A 19,322-nucleotide genomic window follows, 5' to 3' on the forward strand; every position below is an offset into this window, starting at 1 on the left:
TATTATAAATGTTAATGATAGTGTGGGGACTATTCGAAGTGAGCTAATAGAATTGTTGAGGTTAAGCGTGAGTGTTAAATAATAGCCATAATACTATATATTCATCAAATAGAAATAATTGAAAGATAGCCTTTTACAAGGCTATTAATGGTAGCAAAATATGTGAATATAAATCAAAATGTCTAGCGATTCTAACAATTGATACTGGAAAAAATGTCATCATCCTAATTCCTAGCACGACTAATCAACTAGAATCTTGGTTATTCATTTAATCTCCATATATATAGATGAGTGTCTCCAATTGCTAGTCTTGGAAGAGTCCACAAAATCCATGATACACCCTTTAAAACAAAGGTCCCCCAGACTATCAAACAAGGTTCAAAGTATCGATATAGGTCGATAAACCGGTAGGGTATATCGGCCTATATCGGTACTTTTTTTAAGTTTTATTTTTTTTTCAAAATCAGTTTAGAGGAATCGGTTTAAGGCCTGACTACCCTCTGAACCAATGTCCGACCCAATACAACCCCTGGAGGGATGTATCGATAAACCATTGGCCCGATACATACGGGCCAATATGTATCCAAACTTTGAACCTTGCCATCAATGGTAAGACACCACTGGGTAAAAGTGTAAATGGGTGTTCCAGTCTTTAAGTTCCTCTTTTTTTTCAACAATCTTTAAGGGGACGTTCTTTTTTCAGAATTTGAGAGAGGAAAGTTGGTCAATGAGATTTTGGTTCCCACTGACCAAGAATCCCATGTTTTTTTTTCAGATTTATGTGGGAACTAAGGAAAGTTTATCTCCCAAATGGGTAAATAACTTTCCCACCTAAGAGAAAAGTTGCCAACACTTGTATGAGACAAAAATGTTCTTTTTAATAATAGATTTTTTTGATTTAGTCATTGCCTTACTTACATGAGAACTAAAAGAATATGAGTAAATATACTTACCCAGGTAAGTATTTCGTGGTAAAACTTAAACAGGTAACTACATTTACCCATAAGTAACATATCGAAAAAGGAATGGGGCCTAAGTTCGTTTTTAAGACACAGGTTATCCATTTTTTATATCAACGGATTTGACCCCCAACGAAATAGCCTAGCCATTTGCTTCATTCCTGCAAGTTTTGGTTCGGTACTTGTATAGGACATAGGGTGCTAATTCCATAAGACGTCTCATGATTCTTCCGTACCAAGAAACAGGAGCCACAGATGAGCTACTTCTGTCTCCAATGTCAAAACCCATGCACGGAATAACAGAACTATATGCGCAGAATCAAGATATCCTTTTAGTGAAAGGGAACTACAGTCTACAATCTTCAGAAGAAGTTGTCAGTAGGTTCACTAATAAATGCTGGCATTTTTCATATTAGGTATCAGCAAGTAAGAAAAGCTCTTCAATGGTTACATTTCATTATCCAATTAATACTATAAGATATTTTTTTCTAAAAGAAAATTATACACCAATAAACGCACCAAGATGATAAATCAAGTTAAAAGACCACTAAATAGTAAATACAAAGGAAAAGCAAATGAAATCCTATCATAGACAATAAAAGGAAACAACAAAAAGAATACATTGGAGAAAGGTGGGGGTTAAGAACACACCTCCCAGCAATAAAAATAAACCTCTGAAATTGAATTGCAACTATCATCTCAAAAGTGAAACCCTCCGCCCCAGGAAAAAAACACCAAAGGCCAGAAATGTGGCTTTCAACTTGAGGATATTATTTTGTGAAATTGAAGATACAAGATCCCTTTGCTATGTTTTTACAGATTGTGATCAATGGCTTAGATGTGAAGGGACATCTGATGACATGGGAATTTCACCTGCTTCTGTGTGCTGTCGTAGGGAGAGGTTGGACAGCAGCAAGAGGGTTCACTTGAACAGAAAATGCAAGCTTCCACATATCTACCAGAGATTTTTTCACAATTAAAGCTTGTCTGCTGACAATTCTGAAAGAGAATAAAGGAATAAATTAATGAACATGAAACGGGAAAGAAAGTTCAATCAAATGAAAAATATACTCGTGCCTTCATTGAGAAGTTCTCGGTCATGACTATGAATAGATATGCCCCCCATTGCGATGTTTTCAGTTGTCAACCATCTTACAATGACGAGAATGCAATATGTTCAATTACAAATAAATTGTTTATTAAGTATCTCATAATGTTGTTAGAGCTACCAATATGAAAATAATCTATATAAGCAATTAATAGCTAAGCATACAGCCCATTTAAGAATCCTATGGGCCAAATGATAAAGAACTCAACAAAGCTTCAAAGCATCGGCAAGTTTTTTCATGTTTTAACTCTCCATTTGGTCCAATAAGAATCCCCAACCCATATCTTCAGAGTGGTCACACAATAGAAAAATCGATGCATAAAGCAAGTAATTCCATATAATTTATTCAACCAGTGAACCTAACTAAATTTGGTTTATGTATTAAGTTGATTTTTAGTTTTCATTTTTGTTTAGGACACAGAAAATTACTTGTTTTAAGAATGTTTCCCTGAGGTTTTAGCTTTAGGCATTAGAAATTTAATGACTTGATATCATTTTTTCAATTAACTAATATAACGAACCCAAGATGTTAGCATTCATATTGTGGTTTTGAAGTACTATAACCAATGCACGTGAAAGGCTATCAATTTATAAAAAGGTCATTACCCAGTGTTGGTCCCAGCTATTGGGTCTTGGGACGGGTGGACTGGATGGGGGGGGTGGACAAAATGGCATCTCACAGACTCAAACCCACGTTCTCATGCTTGTCAATCTGGCATTTTACCATTACACCATGCAATGGCCCCTTGAAAAAGGTAATAGTCCACAACTCAAGGAAAGTCTCTTACCCTTTCAAAGTAGCTTGCCTCTTTCGGAGAACATAATAAATGAAAACAATGAATGAGGCCCAAAGCACAAGCTTTCCATGAGATATAACCAGTTGAGCACTGCCAATTTTCAGAGTAATGTTGCGGAACCACCACAAACACAAGCCTATCTGTTTAGACAGTTTTGAAGTTGCTTGTTTTGTATTTATCTCTCCACTTGATGGAATCCCAGCTTTTGAAGTTCTTGAAGACCCTTCAAATCCAGAAATAGTTGATTCTTTGCTAGATGCACAAGCATTGTTTCTTTCTGCTAACAAAGGTGTCTCTACACTACATGATGAGTTGGTGGCTGTGAGAGAATACAAAGAACGTAATCTCCTTATGAATTCCTACAAGATTTAAGCAAAACAGTTAAAAAGCATCAAGGCCATATACATCAATTTAGAGATCAGAAAAATGGTATTTTTCTAAGGTGGTTGAGTTTAAAAATCCCATGATTGTTAGTAAGATGGAATTAGAATCCAACCACCTTGAACCTATCTTTACTCTATGCAACTTGACATGTCAAGGCTCAAGACAAATAAGATCCTCATATTCTAGTAATTGCCTTGTAATCTATTGTCAATTTCTGTGCATGTCATAATAATCTTCATATCTATGCAAAAAGTGCCTGCAAAAGTAATTGACACTGGTGCATTTGATCTTCTAATTGAAATATTTCATTTAATCGATACCCAACAGGATTCCACGCCCATCAATATGGAATCTTCCACTAGAGTCAGAGAGAGAGAGAGAGAGCTATCCATAGCATAGTCCTATTTTACACTTTAGCAAAATTACTTTAGGATGCTCCCTTAATACATACCAAGTAAATGCACATAAATTTATGAGTTTTGGTTTATCAGAAGCCACCACGTCAGATGCCTCTATCCTTGTTACATAGGTTTTACCATACCCCCGCCCCCAAAGAATAAAAAACAAAAAAAAACTCTAAATCCACATACATTTTTGAGTTTTGTTTTATCAAAATTATCCTTTCGATGAAGCTTTTACCATAGATATCCCACCCACCCACCAAAAAAAAATAAATGAATAGATAAATAAGAACAGAAAGTTGTATTCTCAACTCTATATAAGCAGTAGGAAATAACCAGTTCAACTACACTAACAATGATAAAAATGCTGAAATGACAAAAATGGCAATCAAGGTTGAAAATTTCATCACGTATTTGCAGATAATGCATGGCATCCGTGGGTCACCGATATGCCAAATATATAAGCTTTGATTTTAGTCCTGCTTCAGGGGGTAGAGAAGCCTAGACTGACCCCTCTAAACAGGTTTTGAAAAAAAATAAATAAAAGAAAAAGGTGTATGGGGTTGAAACACCCAATACGCCCCTAGCATTATCCGTGTGTTCAATATTTGCAACCTAGGTGGCATTCCTGTAGTGACTCATTTTAAAATGTGAACTTATAATTTATTTTTCACACTGCTCAGTTTAATGCATAACTCTAATTTGGATGAACTAGATGTTGGAAGGGTTAGGATCCATCATAAGGATGGCTGAACCGTGATAAATGGCTAGGCGAAATTTCAAAAATTTTCTAATCCTTCTGGGAATCGAATTTCTTATGTTTTGAAAAAACTGCATTTTTCCAGATCGTTCTTACACTGAACCGGACCAGATTTGAAACCAAACTAAGAGAGAGATGTGTACCTAATATGAATACCACAAACACATATCCCAAGGTGGAAGTTCATGCCCAAATCAGTCCTAAAACCAGCCTCCACTGATGATGGCGCAATGTATAGGTGAAGCTGATTCAGCAACATGGTTTTCAACAAAACTACAAACTAACTGCTTGAATCGAACTTGGGAAGGTGAGCCCGAAATTCTTTTGAATTTTTCTTGAAAAAGTCAAAAAAAAAAAAAAAAACTGATCTCTATCAGTCCTTGATAGCTGATGTCGAACTAAGAAAAAACTGGGAGACAAAAGGGTGCAGATAAAACCAGAAATTGCAAAAATATGAAGTTGTCTTTAACTGGTCCACCCCCTCCTCTTTTATAATCTCTTATGGAGCTATCTCCTAATCTAATTAGGAGATAATCCAGATCTAAATCAGATCAAGACTCTAATTAGAGATAAACATTATTTTCTTATAAGATTAGGTGCTCCATACCCAGATACAAAACTTAATTAATCATATTAATTATGGGATGAGCCTTAAGCCCATCAGCTATAAGGCTCACAACCCAAGGGTGTTGCATGGCCAACTTAGGCCTGATTTGTATGGCATGGGACTCCACAATGACCTCACATAAGTCCACATAGGTTCGACCCAACCTCTGTAAAAAGGTTTGGTCAAATTCACTACTAAACGCAGTGAGCGCATCACTATGGGCTCAATATGGGCCTAACATTTACACCTAAATGATCCTTGAATTCAGCCATCCAATGAAGACACAAGAATAATGGGCTTAAGTAAGATAAAGCCCATCAGGTAATCAGCCTTGTAATTGTCTCTTACACTTAACCTCTCGACCCATAATGATCACAACACTACCCGATAGGGAAGGCCCTATCCCTTAGCTACAAGGTGCAGTGTCACACTCTCTATTCAGATAGTTTTGCAAACATTTTTCACAAAACATTAATATATATATATCATATAAATATATTTTGCAAAACCAAATCTCAAGCACAGTTAAAATACACTACCGGCAATTTAGGTTTCCATCAGAGAGAGTGTAAGACCTACCATTCACTTTGTCCGACAAAGGAGCTGATCCTATCACTTTGAGAAAAGTTGCATAGTGGGAGTGATATGGAGGGAAGGGAGTTAAGGGATTGTGCAGGTATCTTAGGATGTGCAATTTCATACTGGTCTCTGAATTACTTAGGCCTTCCCCTAAGAGATAACCTTAATAAAGGAAGCTTTTGGAATCCGATGGTGGAAAATTTTGAAAAAAGATTTGCTTCTTGGAAAAAAGAACTATACTTCTTTAGGGGGTTGGATTACATTGACTAGGTCTACTCTAGCTAACTTACCTATCTATTTCCTGTTACTGTTCTAGATCCCTACAAAGGACTAATATAAATTTGAAAAGTTAATGAGGGATTTCTTGTGGGAGCCTGGAAAGGAAAACATGGACCATAGGTAGGGGTGATCATTTCAGCCCGGCCCGCACAAGCCCAGCCCAGAAATTCCAGGCCTAGGCCCACATCAGACCCGCAAATTTTAGGGCCAGGCTTGGGCTTAATACTTCAAGCCCAGCTCGGCCTGCATATATTTAAACTTACAAATTTTATGTATAGTGTATACATATGTATACATGTTATTTTACATTATATTATATATTTGATATATAAATATTATAACATGACATGTATAATTTATATTATATGTAATATTTTATATTATATAATGTATAAAATAAGTTTATATGCATGTTATGTCATTTATTAAATATTATAAAAATATAATGTTTTATATATGAGTGACATTGGCCCGGAATTAGGCCTGGCCCGGCCCAGGCCCGTATAGACCTAGGCTAGGGCTTATGTGTCAGGCACAGGCCTAAGCTATAGCCCTTATCATAAGTGCAAAGCCCGACGCAGGCCCGGCCCGACCCATGATCACCCCTAACCATAGGGTCGGTTGGGAGGTGGTAACTAGAAGTAAGAAGCTAGGAGGTCTTGGGATTGGGAATATTAGGAAAAGAAATATGGCATTAATGGGGAAGTGGTTGTGGAGGTTTCCATTAGAAAAGGAAAAGTTGTAAGCTAAGGATCTATTCGTTTCCTCTTAATTCTTATCTCTTAAGAGGAACCTTATAACTTTAAGAGGAAAATGGGTGTTCGTCTCCTCTTATCTCTTATCTCTTAAAGGAGAATCTTACGACTTTTTGTTTTCTAATGATACCCCCAAAACACAAACAAAAGTTCTCATATATGGGATTAAAATGGACATTTGATGAAAAGTTCACCAATACCAATATACATCTTAATGTAATTATTACACTTTCAGATGTCAGACGTCAAAGCCAACGAGTAGGCTCTAAGATAGTGGCTAGCATTCATGGGTTAGAGAACAATGGTTGAGATCCTAAAATTCTGGCAAAGACTAAAAGTGCTTCTCCATGGAAAGCCATTCATGGCTTACTTCTAGTCTTCTCCCCTTGGATCAGGTATGATTTGAACTCAAGTAACCTCATAAAATTTTGGGAACAAACTCGAGTTGGGGATTCTCCATTGATGAATCAATTTTCATCCTTGTATGCAATGTCTAACCTGAAAAATTAGTCGATTTCTTCCTTGTTCCTTCCGATTCGGATTCTAGTTTTGGGTAAAACCTGGGCCTGAGAAGGGTTGTCAAGGACACTCAACTAGGTTGCACTTTGACTCTCTTGGCCATTCTCGAAAATGTTTGTTGGAACCCTTCAAAGGAGGACAGAAGAATTTGGACTCATCTCCCTTGGGCTCCTTCTCTTGTACCGCATTCTTTAAAACCTTAACTTAAAAAACTACTCCTCTTGGTTTGTCCTTTCCTGTTAAAGAGGTCTGGTGTAAGCTCATTCCTCCTCAGGTTAGGTGTTTTTGTTGGGAAACTTTTCTGAAAAGATTCAACACAAGTGATCTGCTTCAAAGAAAGAGGCCCAAAACTTATTTATCCCCACATAGGTGTGCTCTCTGCAAAGCTAATGGGGAATCTGGTTACCACCTAATGGTATCTTGCCTTTTTGCTAAAACTATATGGGAATGGATTTTCTCCCTTTTTGGGTGTAGTTGGAACCAATGATTTAAAAGGCACAACTAGGCAAACAAGCGAGGCGCATTTTAGGGTAGGCGCCTCACCCAGGTCCTAGGCACAGCCCTTTCAAAAGGCGCACACCTAGTGTGCCTCAACCCAGGCGTGTGCCTTTTGAAAATTTGACGCTTTTTTGCTTTTTTTGTGTCTAGCGGCTAGGCCAAGGGCTCTACCCTTTGACCCCCATGTCATGCCCCCCGAGGCAAGCCCAAACAAGTCCACGTTTGGTCATGTTGTCCATTCATTCATCCTAATAAAACATCTTCCTAAAAAGCAATTAAAACTATAAAATCATTATTTTTGTGTGAGAACTAAGAATTTAAGACCTAACGTGGACCTCAGGGTATTTTGGGGGCACCTCCAAGCATACACCTTGCACACCTTTTAAAACACTAGTCATAAGACATTGAAGAACACATTCAAGGGTAATATTAAAGCTTATAGTTTTCAATGAGAATCCTAAGTTGGAATGTGAGGGGGTTGGGCAGCATTAGGAAGAGAGCAACAATCAAAAAGGTAATTAAGAAGTTTAATCCGGATGTGGTTATGCTTCAAGAGTCCAAAAGAATGGATTTTGATTGCAGCTGGGCAAGGAGTGTGTGGAGTTCTAGAGGTATTAAGTGGGTGGCTGCTCCTTCATGGGGTTCCTCGGGAGGGATTGTGACCCTGTGGAAAGAAGAGATACTCTTAGGTGTGGAGGAGCTAATTGGAGATCACTCTGTCTCCCTGAAGTTCAAACAGGTGGCCGATGGGTATGAATGGGTACTAACAAATGTGTATGGCCCCAATGACTATAGGCAAAGGGAGAAATTATGGGAAGAATTAAGTGACATTAGAGGCCTTTGGGATGGACCCTGGTGTGTGGGAGGGGACTTTAATGTAGTGAGATTTATGGAGGAAACCAACAACCCCAGACAGAGAGTGACAACAAGTATGAGGAAGTTCAACCATTTTGTGGACTCTTTTAATCTCAAAGAACTTCCTTTCCTAAATAATAACTTCACTTGGTCCAACTTTCAATCTCGGCCAATTTGCTCTAAGTTTGACAGATTTTTGTTCTCAACAGATTGGGAGGAACATTGGGGCAATATTACTTCTAGGGCTCTCCCTAGACTTACTTCAGACCACTGGCTAATAGTTTTGGTCAAGGAAGAATTAAGAGGGGTAGGGCCTACCCCTTTCAAGTTTGAAAATATGTGGTTGTTTCATCCAGGTTTCACTGAGAAAATCAGAGAGTGCTGGGAGCAAGCTAATCCGGTAGTTGATTGGGAGGGAATGAGGTTCCACAAGAAACTCCAATACCTAAAATCTCAATTAAAGGAGTGGAATAGGCTGGAGTTTGGAAGATTAGAAGAGAGAAAGCAAGTTCTGGTGGAGCAAATCGAGGATTTGGACCTGAAGGAAGGGAGAGGCCCCTTTGGAGAGGAAGAAAGGAAGTTGAGATGGATTTTAAGGAGGCAGATGGAGGACATCCTGATTAAGGAGGAAATCAGTTGGAGGCAAAAATCTAGGTGTAAGTGGCTAAAGGAAGGAGACAGAAACACAAGGTTTTTCCATTCAGTGGCAAATGGAAGGAGAAAGAAAAACTACATCTCTAACTTGGAAGTTGATGGAGCAGTATTGTCTCACCCAGATGAAATTGCAGAGGCCCTAGTAAACCACTTCAAATCTATTTTTAGAAGGCCTATGAATGAGAGAGTATGGTTGGAGGGTTTGGATTGGCCGACTCTAAGTGCAGAGAAGAGAGAGTGGCTAGAAAAAAGGTTCGATATGGAGGAGGTAAAGGAAGCAGTATTCTCTATGGATAGGACAAAAGCTCCGGGTCCAGATGGGTTCATAATGGCCTTTTACTAGGATTGCTGGGATATTTTGGAGAATGATCTTGCTTCGGTTTTTGAGGAGTTCCATAGGAGGGGTGTAATAAACCCGAGCTTGAACTCAACTTTCATTGCCTTGGTCCCAAAGAAGAAAGATGCTTCTCAACCAAAAGATTTTAGACCTATTAGTCTGGTGACTAGCTTGTACAAAATCATTGCAAAGGTGTTGTCTCTCAGGATAAAGAAGGTGCTCCCCTCTATTATTGCACCCAACCAAAGTGTTTTTGTAGAGGGAAGACAAATCACCGATCAGATCCTCATTGCAAATGAGAGCTTGGAGAGCTTTAGAAAGTCAAAGAAGAAGGGAGTGGTCTGCAAATTGGATTTGGAAAAGGCTTTCGACTTAGTTGATTGGTCTTTCTTGATGGAGGTGTTAAGGAGTTTTGGTTTTGGTGACAGGTGGTGCAAGTGGATCTGGGGCTGTGTTAGGACTTTCCATTATTCTATCCTGGTGAACGGAACTGTGGTTGACTTCTTTCTGGCGTTGAGAGGTCTAAGACAAGGAGATCCTCTTTCCCCTTTTCTTTTCACCCTTATTGTTGATATGTTTGGGCGATTAATCCATAGAGCAGACTCGAGGAATCTGATAAGAGGGTGGAGAGTAGGAAGGGAGGAGGTTCCCTTGACTCTTCTACAATTTGCAGATAATACTATCATTTTCTGTGAAGGAGGGAACCTTAGTTGGATCCGGAATCTAAAGCTGACAATTCAACTTTTTGAGCAGATATCTAACCTAAAGGTAAACTTTGACAAGAGTTGTGTGGCGGGAGTGCATGTGAACGAAAGAAATCTAAGGGAATTTGCAAACGAGCTAGGTTGTGCTATTACGGTTTGGTCCCTGACTTATTTGGGCCTCCCTTTAGGAGATAATCCTAAGAGTGTTAGCTTTTGGGCTCCGGTAGTGGAGAGGTTTGAGAAGAGGCTAGCGGCCTAGAAGAGGAGTTATCTTTCTTTAGGTGGAAGAGTCTCTCTCATTAGATCTACCCTAGCCAACCTTCATGTTTACTTTTTGTTAGTGTTTAAGATCCTCTCAAAGGTTTCAAATCTTTTGGAAAAATTAAGAAGGAACTTTCTCTAGGAGCCTGGAGAGGAGAAGAGAGGTCATAGGGTGAGTTGGGAGGTGGTCTCTAGGTGTAAAACACAAGGAGATCTTGGGATTGGTAATTTCAAGAAAAGGAACATGGCTCTTCTAGGGAAGTGGTTGTGGAGGTTCTCTTTGGAAAGGGATAAATTGTGAACTAAGATTGTGGCTAGCATTCATGGGCTAGAAGATAATGGCTGGGATCTTGGAATCTTGGCAAGGGCTTCAGCTGCTTCTCCTTGGAAATCCATCCACAATCTACTTCCAGTTTTCTCCCCTTGGATTAGGTATGGTCTAAACTCTGATAACCGAATAAATTTCTGGGAACATCTTTGGGTCGGGGATTCTCCTCTGAAAGACAAGTTTCCTTCCTTGTATGCTCTTTCAGACTTGAAAAATGAACCCATTTCTTCCTTCTTAGTCCCTTCAGCTTCCACTTCGGGCTTTGGTTGGAACCTTGGCCTGCGTAGGGCAATTAGGGAAACGGACTTGGATAGCCCGGTAGCTCTGCTAGCCTCCCTTGAGGGTGTCTTCCTAAACCCTGCAAAGGAAGACACCAGATTTTGGACCCATCTAGCTCTGGTACCTTTTCTTGTGCTTCTTTCTTTGAAACCTTAACTCTGCCTCCTACCCCCCTAGGATTGTCCTTTCCAGTTAAGGAAATTTGGAACAGACCTATTCCTCCTTGGGTGGGGTTTTTTTGTTGGGAAATTTTCCTGGAAAGAATCAACACTTTAGACTTACTCCAAAGAAAGAGACCCAACTATTGTCTACTTCCTAATAGATGTGCTCTTTGTAAAGCTAATGGGGAATATAGCTACCACCTCATGGTCTCTTGTAAGGTTGCTAAATCTGTTTGGGAGTGGGTTTTCTCCCGTTTTGGGCATTCTTGGTATCCTCTGGAGACTATCCAAGGTTTGTTTTTTCCTTCTTTTCTCAGTTGGCCTAAGAAGCGAGGGAAGACTATGTGGAGGTGTATTAGGGCAGCGGTTTGTTGGTCTTTGTGGGAAGAAAGAAACTCACGCATTTTTTCTGACAAGGAAAAAACTTTGGAATTAGATCGAATCCTCATAAGAGCGGTCCACTGGCTAAAATCTTTGGAGTTGTTTTCAAATTGTCCTATGGATGACTTACTAAGAAACTGGAAAGAGATTGCTTTCACTGCTAGATGCAAGAGGACTCTTTGTCCGTCCTAGTCCCCTCCCCCCTCGGGCTTTATAAAGCTGAATTTTGATGGCAGCAGTGTAAGGAATCCAGGGCCCTCTGGGATTAGAGGAGTCTTCAGGAATGAGGAAGGGATTGTTACTACTTTATTCTTTGGCTCTATTGGAGAAGGTGACTCTCTTAGGGCTGAGATCCTTGCGGCGCTTGAAGGAATTCGAAGAGCAAAAGATCTAAATATTAGCCATTTGATTCTGGAAGGTGACTCGAAGGTGGTGGTTAATTGGTTGAAGACAGAGGATAGTGGTTTGTGGAACTTTAACAATGAGAAAAAACAGTTCTTATGGCTGGGTAGGGACATTGAGATTCAGTACAGCTGGGTGAAGAGGAGTGCCAACTCATTTGCGGATGGATTGGCCAAGCAAGGAGTGAATAGGGAGGCTGTTTTTTGGGCTAGTTTTTAATTTTCTTTGCATTCCCTGTGTTTTTTGTTTTTGGGGAGCTAAGTTATTTTATCTCCCTTTGTATTCTTTTCCCTCTATTCTCTTAATTTAATGAAGTTGATGTTATTGATCCAAAAAAAAAAAAAAAATTTAACAAGCAACCACTTTTTTGATGGCAGATAGGAATCAACATATTACCAATATCCCACCTTGTGATTGTCGTATATTCCCATCTGACAACCACCCACTAGTCTAAAAGTGTATCTGCATGTGAGTGACTGCCCATTGTATTGCTACCCTAATCAGCAAGCTTATCCAAGTAAAATTTATAAATCATCAATCCAAAACAAAATTCAGGATATATTACTTGTTTTTTCCCCTCAGGAAGCTCGGCTTTCTCCACCCATGATATGGCTAGGCCCATATCATTTAAAACTGTCCCAAGTAGTGTCATTGCGTAGACCTCAACAAGTTCTAGGTATTGCTCGACTCTCAAGACACGATGCTGACATCTTTCAAGATTAGCCCCACTTTGATCTATACTTGACAGAACATAGTATTCTCCATTGACATATCTCCACTTGCCAAGGAACTCTTCAAGAAATTCCTTGAGTCCAGAAACAGAACCCTCTGATATCTGGAAGCAGGCCCTGCCAAATGAAAATCATGAAATAATTGAACCCAATTCCCTCAGGGCTTTCAGGCTATAAGATCATAAAATTACCTCCTAAATATAGGAAATACGTCAATGAAACTTATAAAATCAATGGTAGTCGACACTTGACCTAAACATGGAAAGTAATAGAGGATCATGCAAGGGAAGAATTAAAATACCCAGTCAGAACAACTTGAACGGGTATAGCTGCCACTGAACTGAAAAACAATTTAAGCTCCTTCAGCATTTCCGATGTCCTAAATGATTGAATAAACAAGTGCAATCAGAATTGAGTTTCATTTAGATGTTTACTTGAACAATATAGAGGTAAAAGAATTAACTTCCTTTGGTTTAGTCATTGAGGACTACATAAATGAAATGCTCAAGGTAGTTTGGAACTGATGAATCTCAGAGTGTGTTGTTATAAACCAATAATACAATGGCTCAGTAATCTGACATCTCAACCCAGTTCAAATTACAATAAAAGAAAAGGAAACCACTAAAATAAGAGAAATAAGGTACCTCCCCAATTCTTTGAGGGACTGAACCAACACCATACCAGCTGATTCAACCACGTCATCCAATTGGAACTCTTCAATTGAATCAGTGAAATCAGTATCATAGAGACACTTCAGAACAGAAGATGATGTGGATGCTGCCTCCTCAAACATAGAACATACAAGATAGCTGCACAGGAAAAAAAGTGAATGTATTGATAAATTATTTCAGCTATAAAAAGTGAGTTTGCACTCTCCACAGTGACTCCCAAGTACCAACATCATCTCAAGACCTGAAAAAAAAAAAAACAGATTGCACACAAAAACCAAGAAGAAAAAAGATTAAAAAAAAAAAAAACTTTTGTGGGCAAAGAAAATTAAGTAATAGGGAAAATAAGATTTAATAAACTTTTCCGCAGAAAATAAAATTCATAATTGTCATTGAATAACATGGCATCAAAGATGGCCAAAGATAAAAGATTACTTTGCTTCACATAGACAACATAAAAGAAACAATAGAGGCAAAACAGAACAAAGTACCATTAAGACAGTAAGTAAAAGGATTGTTTTACTTGGATACAAACATAGAAGAAGGACAATGTAGAAAATTAAGCAACAAGAGTATCGTATCAAACTTAAATTAGAAGAACTGGTAAGGATAATTCATTTTGGATACAAATTTGGAAGAAAAAAAAAACACAACTTCAAATTGGGAGAGTATGCAACATATACACATTAGAATATCACAAGCAAAAGAGTTTCTAACATATTCACATCATGAAATGCATACGGAGAGAGGGAAAGAGGAGATGGGCTTGTAATTATTACCTCTCTGAGCGTTCAATTTCTTCCCAAATTGCACAAACCGAGAGAGCTGGGGCCATTTCTCAAACTGCAAATCGCCCTCTTGGATTAAAGAAAGAAACTAGCGGAAGGGACCTGTGCTTAACCACTGGCCAAAAATTTTAAAAGTGTTAGGCTATATATAGAGGTATTCAAATTATGTATTCTAAATTTATAATTTCATTTAATTTGGAAATATTCTAGGCTCCATTCATTGATGTGATGAGAGTAAGAGGTAATACTTGTGGGTTCACTTGGTGAAAAACTTGTGTGATGCACAGGGAGGTAAAAATAAGTATATCATATTTGTGAATTTTTTCAGGCAAAAAGAAAAAAGAAATGATTTTTTATCCTCTTCAAAAAATATTTGATATATACAAAAGCTTACAGGACCTATACCTATTACATGATTTTTTATCCTCTACATATACATAAATAAAAATTCACAGCTTTTCCGGTAAATACAAATTCATTGATTCAAAGACAGGAGGCAAGTCTGAATACATAGCCTATAAATTACAAATTTGACTGATCATTTGGAAATGAGAACCTACACCCATCCTCACATTCATGACTTGCCAAAAATTGAGCATAAGCATTTCTTGATTGAAGTGTAAAATATGGCATTTAGAGACATAACAACTGCATCGTCCTTTCTCTTTATCTTTTCTTTTCTGGATTTTCCTTATATGGTGGACAACCACCAGTAAAAAACAGGGACAACCACTGGCAAAACAGTCAAAAACTGAGAATGTTACTGTCAAACATTTCATGAAAAGTAAAGCCTGAAGAACCAGCCTTAAACAATGGCTCCACATTCAAGAGGATTTGTAATGATGAGATGGCAGTCCAAAGACACCCTGGAAATGGAGAAAACATAATATTCTTTTAATAAAAATTTGAGGATTTACCATCCAAGAAGATAATTGTGCCTAAATGTCAAAAAGTGCAGTACAGTAGTTCCACTAAGAGATACATATTAACCATCAAAAGAGCTGGCACGGAGGACGTCTACTTGTCCTTCAGCTTTCTTGGACTGCAGTTAAGCTTCTATATGTTTTTGCAGAATTGCAGATACTAAAATTAATACTTAAGTAGAAAGCTTTACAACAAAAGATAAATAGTATTCCTGGTCCCTCTGGAATTGGGGGGTGTTTTTAGAGATGTGGAAGGAACAGTCCTGGCCCAATAGGTTTGGGTGACTCACTAAGAGCAGAAGTTTTGGTGCTCCTCCAAGGGCTCAGATTGGCTAAACAATTGGGTTTCCAACGGTTAGAAGTGAAGGGAGATTCAAAATTGGTACTAGGTTGGATGCAAATAAACAGTTTGGGCACTTGGTCCCTTAGACAGCTTGTAAGGGAATTAATGTACCTAACAAGGGAACTTGAAGCACATTTTAAATGGACTAGGAGGTCAGCAAATGGAATGGATGACACCTTAGCAAAGCAAGGAGTTAGTAGGGAAAATATTTTCTGGGCATGTTTGTAAGTTGTTTTTATTTTGAGGAGTCACCTTGCCTATGAACGTGACAGTTGTACTAATTTTCCTTTAAGATTAATGAAAGTTGTCGTTTCCTATCAAAAGAAAAACAAAGCCTCTGTTGCCCATGAAAACACCAGCTTCATACAAAACATGAAGGTTAATACGTAGTTTAATTGGTAAAACACAACTGGTACCTTCCAAAAAAAAAGTTCAATCCTTGCAGAAAGGTATATCAACTCAACTGTGAGCACCAGCACCTGCAATAAATAGAGTCAAGACAAATTCAAGTAAAAGAAAAAAAAAGTATTTAAAATCATGCTTAGCAGCATTAAACAATGTGCCATGAGAAACCAAACATCCAAATATATAGTGTTTGAAGTAAAGAACACCGTTACAACCTTCATCAAATCAACACATATATCAAATCCCTCTCTCTACTTTATATAGAAGTAGCCATAACAAAGAGTGTTCCCCCTATCTCTCAACATTTCCCTCCCTCTCTCTCTTTGCAATAACAATGATCACATGGCTTTGTGTAGGAAATAAGAAACTCTCCAACACTACCCAAAAGCACTTCTTCCAACCAGCCTTACCCTATACCTGTAAATCAGCATCCTCTCTCTATTTCAATCTCCATCAACTTTTCTCAACACCATGGCCTGCTTCCTTGAGATCAAGCCATAAAGAAATAAAGAACCAGATTCCAGATTCTCCCCTCCAAACCCCACTCTCAACAATGAAGTTGAGTCAATATCAACTAATCTTGGATCAAACATATCTCAAAAGCATCCAAATGATAAGTCCGGAGTTTCAAACAGCTCATCCAGTTCCCAACTATTGTGTATAACACTACTGTTTTCTCTAGTGGGGTCATGGACCTTGCATTAGCCTCCAGTGGGATGTTGGAACCAATTACCTTCTGTTAGCCACTCTTATGTATCCAAAACTCCGCCTACAGCATCCACAGGAGATCTTGTTTCAAACTACATTGTAAATTCCCCTGGCACCAAATGTAATAGAAGAACAGCTATAGAATGTATGACAGGCTAAATTTATGAATCAAAAAATATGCCCTAAGGCAGACCTTCTGGTCAATAGACCAATACCAAATGACTTGTAGACCAAATATCAGCAGAATTACAAATTTAGATAAGTACAAAGAAACTTGCTGCAACTATAAGACATCAAAGAAAGAGCTCGTCTTCAAAATAATTACAAGTTCACTCCTACAAAAAACAACACAATATCATGGACCCAAGCAACCAATAATATTAAGGCTAAATTGATCATGAGAATAAATAAAACCAAAATAAATTAATGAAAAATCAAAGAGAACTTCTAATATATACTCATCCAAAAAGCACTAATGCTAGTATCTTTAGTCAGATTTAATTCCAGATAAGTATCTCTAGTCAGAATAAATCAAGCCACAATCAATATCTCCATTCCAATATATTCCCATCTGAAAGTTCAATTTAATTCCAGACTAAGATCAGACTAAAGCCTCAGTCCCTCCTCTGTGGAGACGACTTTAAAACTTTCCATAACAACCTAAACCTTTTATGAATTAGTATTCAAGTTAATCAGGCTTCTGGGTGGAGCACATTGTGCCAAACTTGACCACACTTGGTGACATTTTAGGTTCTTCATCTTCTGTGTACTTCTCATATCTTCCAATCATTGCCTCCATGGCTATCTAAAGAAGTTTCTTCTTCTAATTTAACTTTTCTGGCTCCTCTATGGATAATAATCATTTCTTACAACCACCATCAATAAAAACTGATACATTATATTGTTCAACGTTTGTAGAAGCATAACAGCAATTGTAAGATAAATCAAGAAAAAGAGAGTAAGAGAGGCAAAATGAGATAGGTTGGCCATTAACGATGGACAATATTGGCTCCTTAATGGAAACTGAAGTTGGATTGCTTAATATACCCTGGAATTTTCTTAATCCACTAAAAGACAAAAGGTTTGTTTGTAAAAATAGGTAAAAGTATGAAATTGCTATTTGATATGTAATGTGTGAGCAGGGCATCATACCTGTTATATGTAAGGAGAGAAGAAACCTGATTCATGCATTGCTTTGATTAAGTTTTGAAAACAGAGGTTACATGATTGAATCAAATATTCTACTATTGGACTCTAATTAATCCATCTATTAAATCACGTATTTTTATACCTGGTTCAAAGTAAACATATCTGTGTTGACTGAAATCTTAAACTGAAAGTTATAATACCAATCTTATGCATTAATTCAGTAATTCAGTTTATGTCACCTTAACTTAAGCAGCATTGGTATACAGAATGATATTATGTTCCACAACAATATTTTTAAACCCAGCTCAAAAGTAATAAATCACATAAAATATAATAACTCATTGGATTTAGACAACTTGGCAAAACCTGCAATACAAAGATTAGGTTTGTGTTTTTGAACTCTTCAATTTTTATTCTATAAAGTTAGACACTTATAAAAAAATCGATAATTTAATTTTGGTTTCACTTTGTTCTCTCCTTAGAAATTTCAGTTCCCCACCTACCTCACTCATCATGGCTTCAATTAAAGGATGGAAAAATTTATACCTCACCTAATTGCTGTCTAAACTCTAAATACGGTCTAACAAAAATGCAAATAAACCACAGCCTTTACAAGCATTTTTCAAAGGACAAAAAATTGAGGGAGTTATTAGAGGTTCAACCAAGGTTCAAAATTTTGATACATATCAGGCTGTATCGGTGGATACGTATCGTATCGTGGGCTTCCCAATACACCCCTACAGGGGGTGTTTCAGGGTCTAACCCGGTTCAGAGGGTAGACGGCCCTTAAACCGACCCCTCTGAACCATGTTGGAAAAAAAAATAAAAAAAAAAAAACAGGGATGTGAGAGTCAATACGGTCCGATACGCCCCTGTATCGATATTTTGAACCTTGGGTTCAACAAGCACAGAATAAAAATGAAAAATTGAGGGTTTTAGAAATGTTAAAAAGCAAAGGTTCCAGTTACCTCTAAACTCATGATCTAAGCAAGAAAATACAGACAATTAATTATTGGGCGCAATGTTTGCATGCAAACCCCACCAAGTAATAATACCAAAAAACAGATACTTTCCCTTTTTTATCAATACTCAGAAAATTTTCATTAAATTGATTAAAGAAGCCCAATAAGTAGTTGTGAGGGTTACAAATAGACACCAACTGAGCCCAAAACATAGAGTGTTATGTACCCCTTGTTCGGCTAAACTATCCACCTAACTGCTGGCCGATCTTCTAATCCAATTAATTTGAATCAACATATCCCTAGAGAGCCTTTTGAACCCCCTAAGATCATTCCTTAGGTGCCATGAAACTCCTTTACCTTTCTTTAACCAATCCACAACTATTTTGGAATCACCTTCAATAATTAGCCTCTCTAGACCCAATTCCTTTGCTTTCTCAAGCCCATAGACAGCAGCTAAGAATTCTGTTGATGCAACATCATCCCTGATAGCTCCTCCTATTCCAGCGGGGCCAGGATTACCCACACTATTCCCATCAAAATTCAATTTTAACCAACCGCAAGGCAGGGGAGACCAGTCCACCATTGCAACCTGTCTTTTAGAAGAAGATGCTGCTATATCCCCCCAAGTCCTAAAGAA

At 38.0% G+C, this 19,322-nt stretch overlaps 1 protein-coding gene across 22 annotated transcripts in view; it reads right to left on the minus strand.

Moving 5' to 3' along the window:
- Nucleotides 1–1,483: 1,483 nt before the first annotated feature.
- Nucleotides 1,484–19,322, minus strand: part of APEM9 (3-phosphoinositide-dependent protein kinase-1) — a 35,399-nt gene continuing 17,560 nt past the window's right edge. For 3 of the 22 annotated variants that reach the window (XM_088892872.1, XM_088892869.1, XM_088892874.1), the window contains 9 exons: nucleotides 15,878–15,940; nucleotides 15,000–15,061; nucleotides 14,187–14,310; nucleotides 13,384–13,548; nucleotides 13,041–13,118; nucleotides 12,574–12,856; nucleotides 12,416–12,484; nucleotides 2,856–3,223; nucleotides 1,484–1,958 (listed from right to left, as the gene is read on the minus strand). In XM_088892872.1, coding sequence (XP_088748998.1) covers nucleotides 1,829–1,958; nucleotides 2,856–3,223; nucleotides 12,416–12,484; nucleotides 12,574–12,856; nucleotides 13,041–13,118; nucleotides 13,384–13,548; nucleotides 14,187–14,242 — 1,149 coding nt within the window. In that variant the 5' untranslated portion in view covers nucleotides 14,243–14,310; nucleotides 15,000–15,061; nucleotides 15,878–15,940 and the 3' untranslated portion in view covers nucleotides 1,484–1,828. Of the gene's footprint in view, nucleotides 1,959–2,673; nucleotides 3,224–12,415; nucleotides 12,485–12,573; nucleotides 12,857–13,040; nucleotides 13,119–13,383; nucleotides 13,652–14,186; nucleotides 14,311–14,755; nucleotides 15,062–15,877; nucleotides 15,941–17,726; nucleotides 17,748–19,322 lie in introns of those variants that run through there. The other 19 variants (XM_088892873.1, XM_088892870.1, XM_088892875.1 and 16 more) reach the window with 12 other exon arrangements.

The sequence above is a fragment of the Nelumbo nucifera genome, chromosome 8 (genome assembly GCF_055504915.1).
Source record: "Nelumbo nucifera cultivar China Antique chromosome 8, China Antique-T2T, whole genome shotgun sequence".
Lineage (NCBI taxonomy): Eukaryota > Viridiplantae > Streptophyta > Magnoliopsida > Proteales > Nelumbonaceae > Nelumbo > Nelumbo nucifera.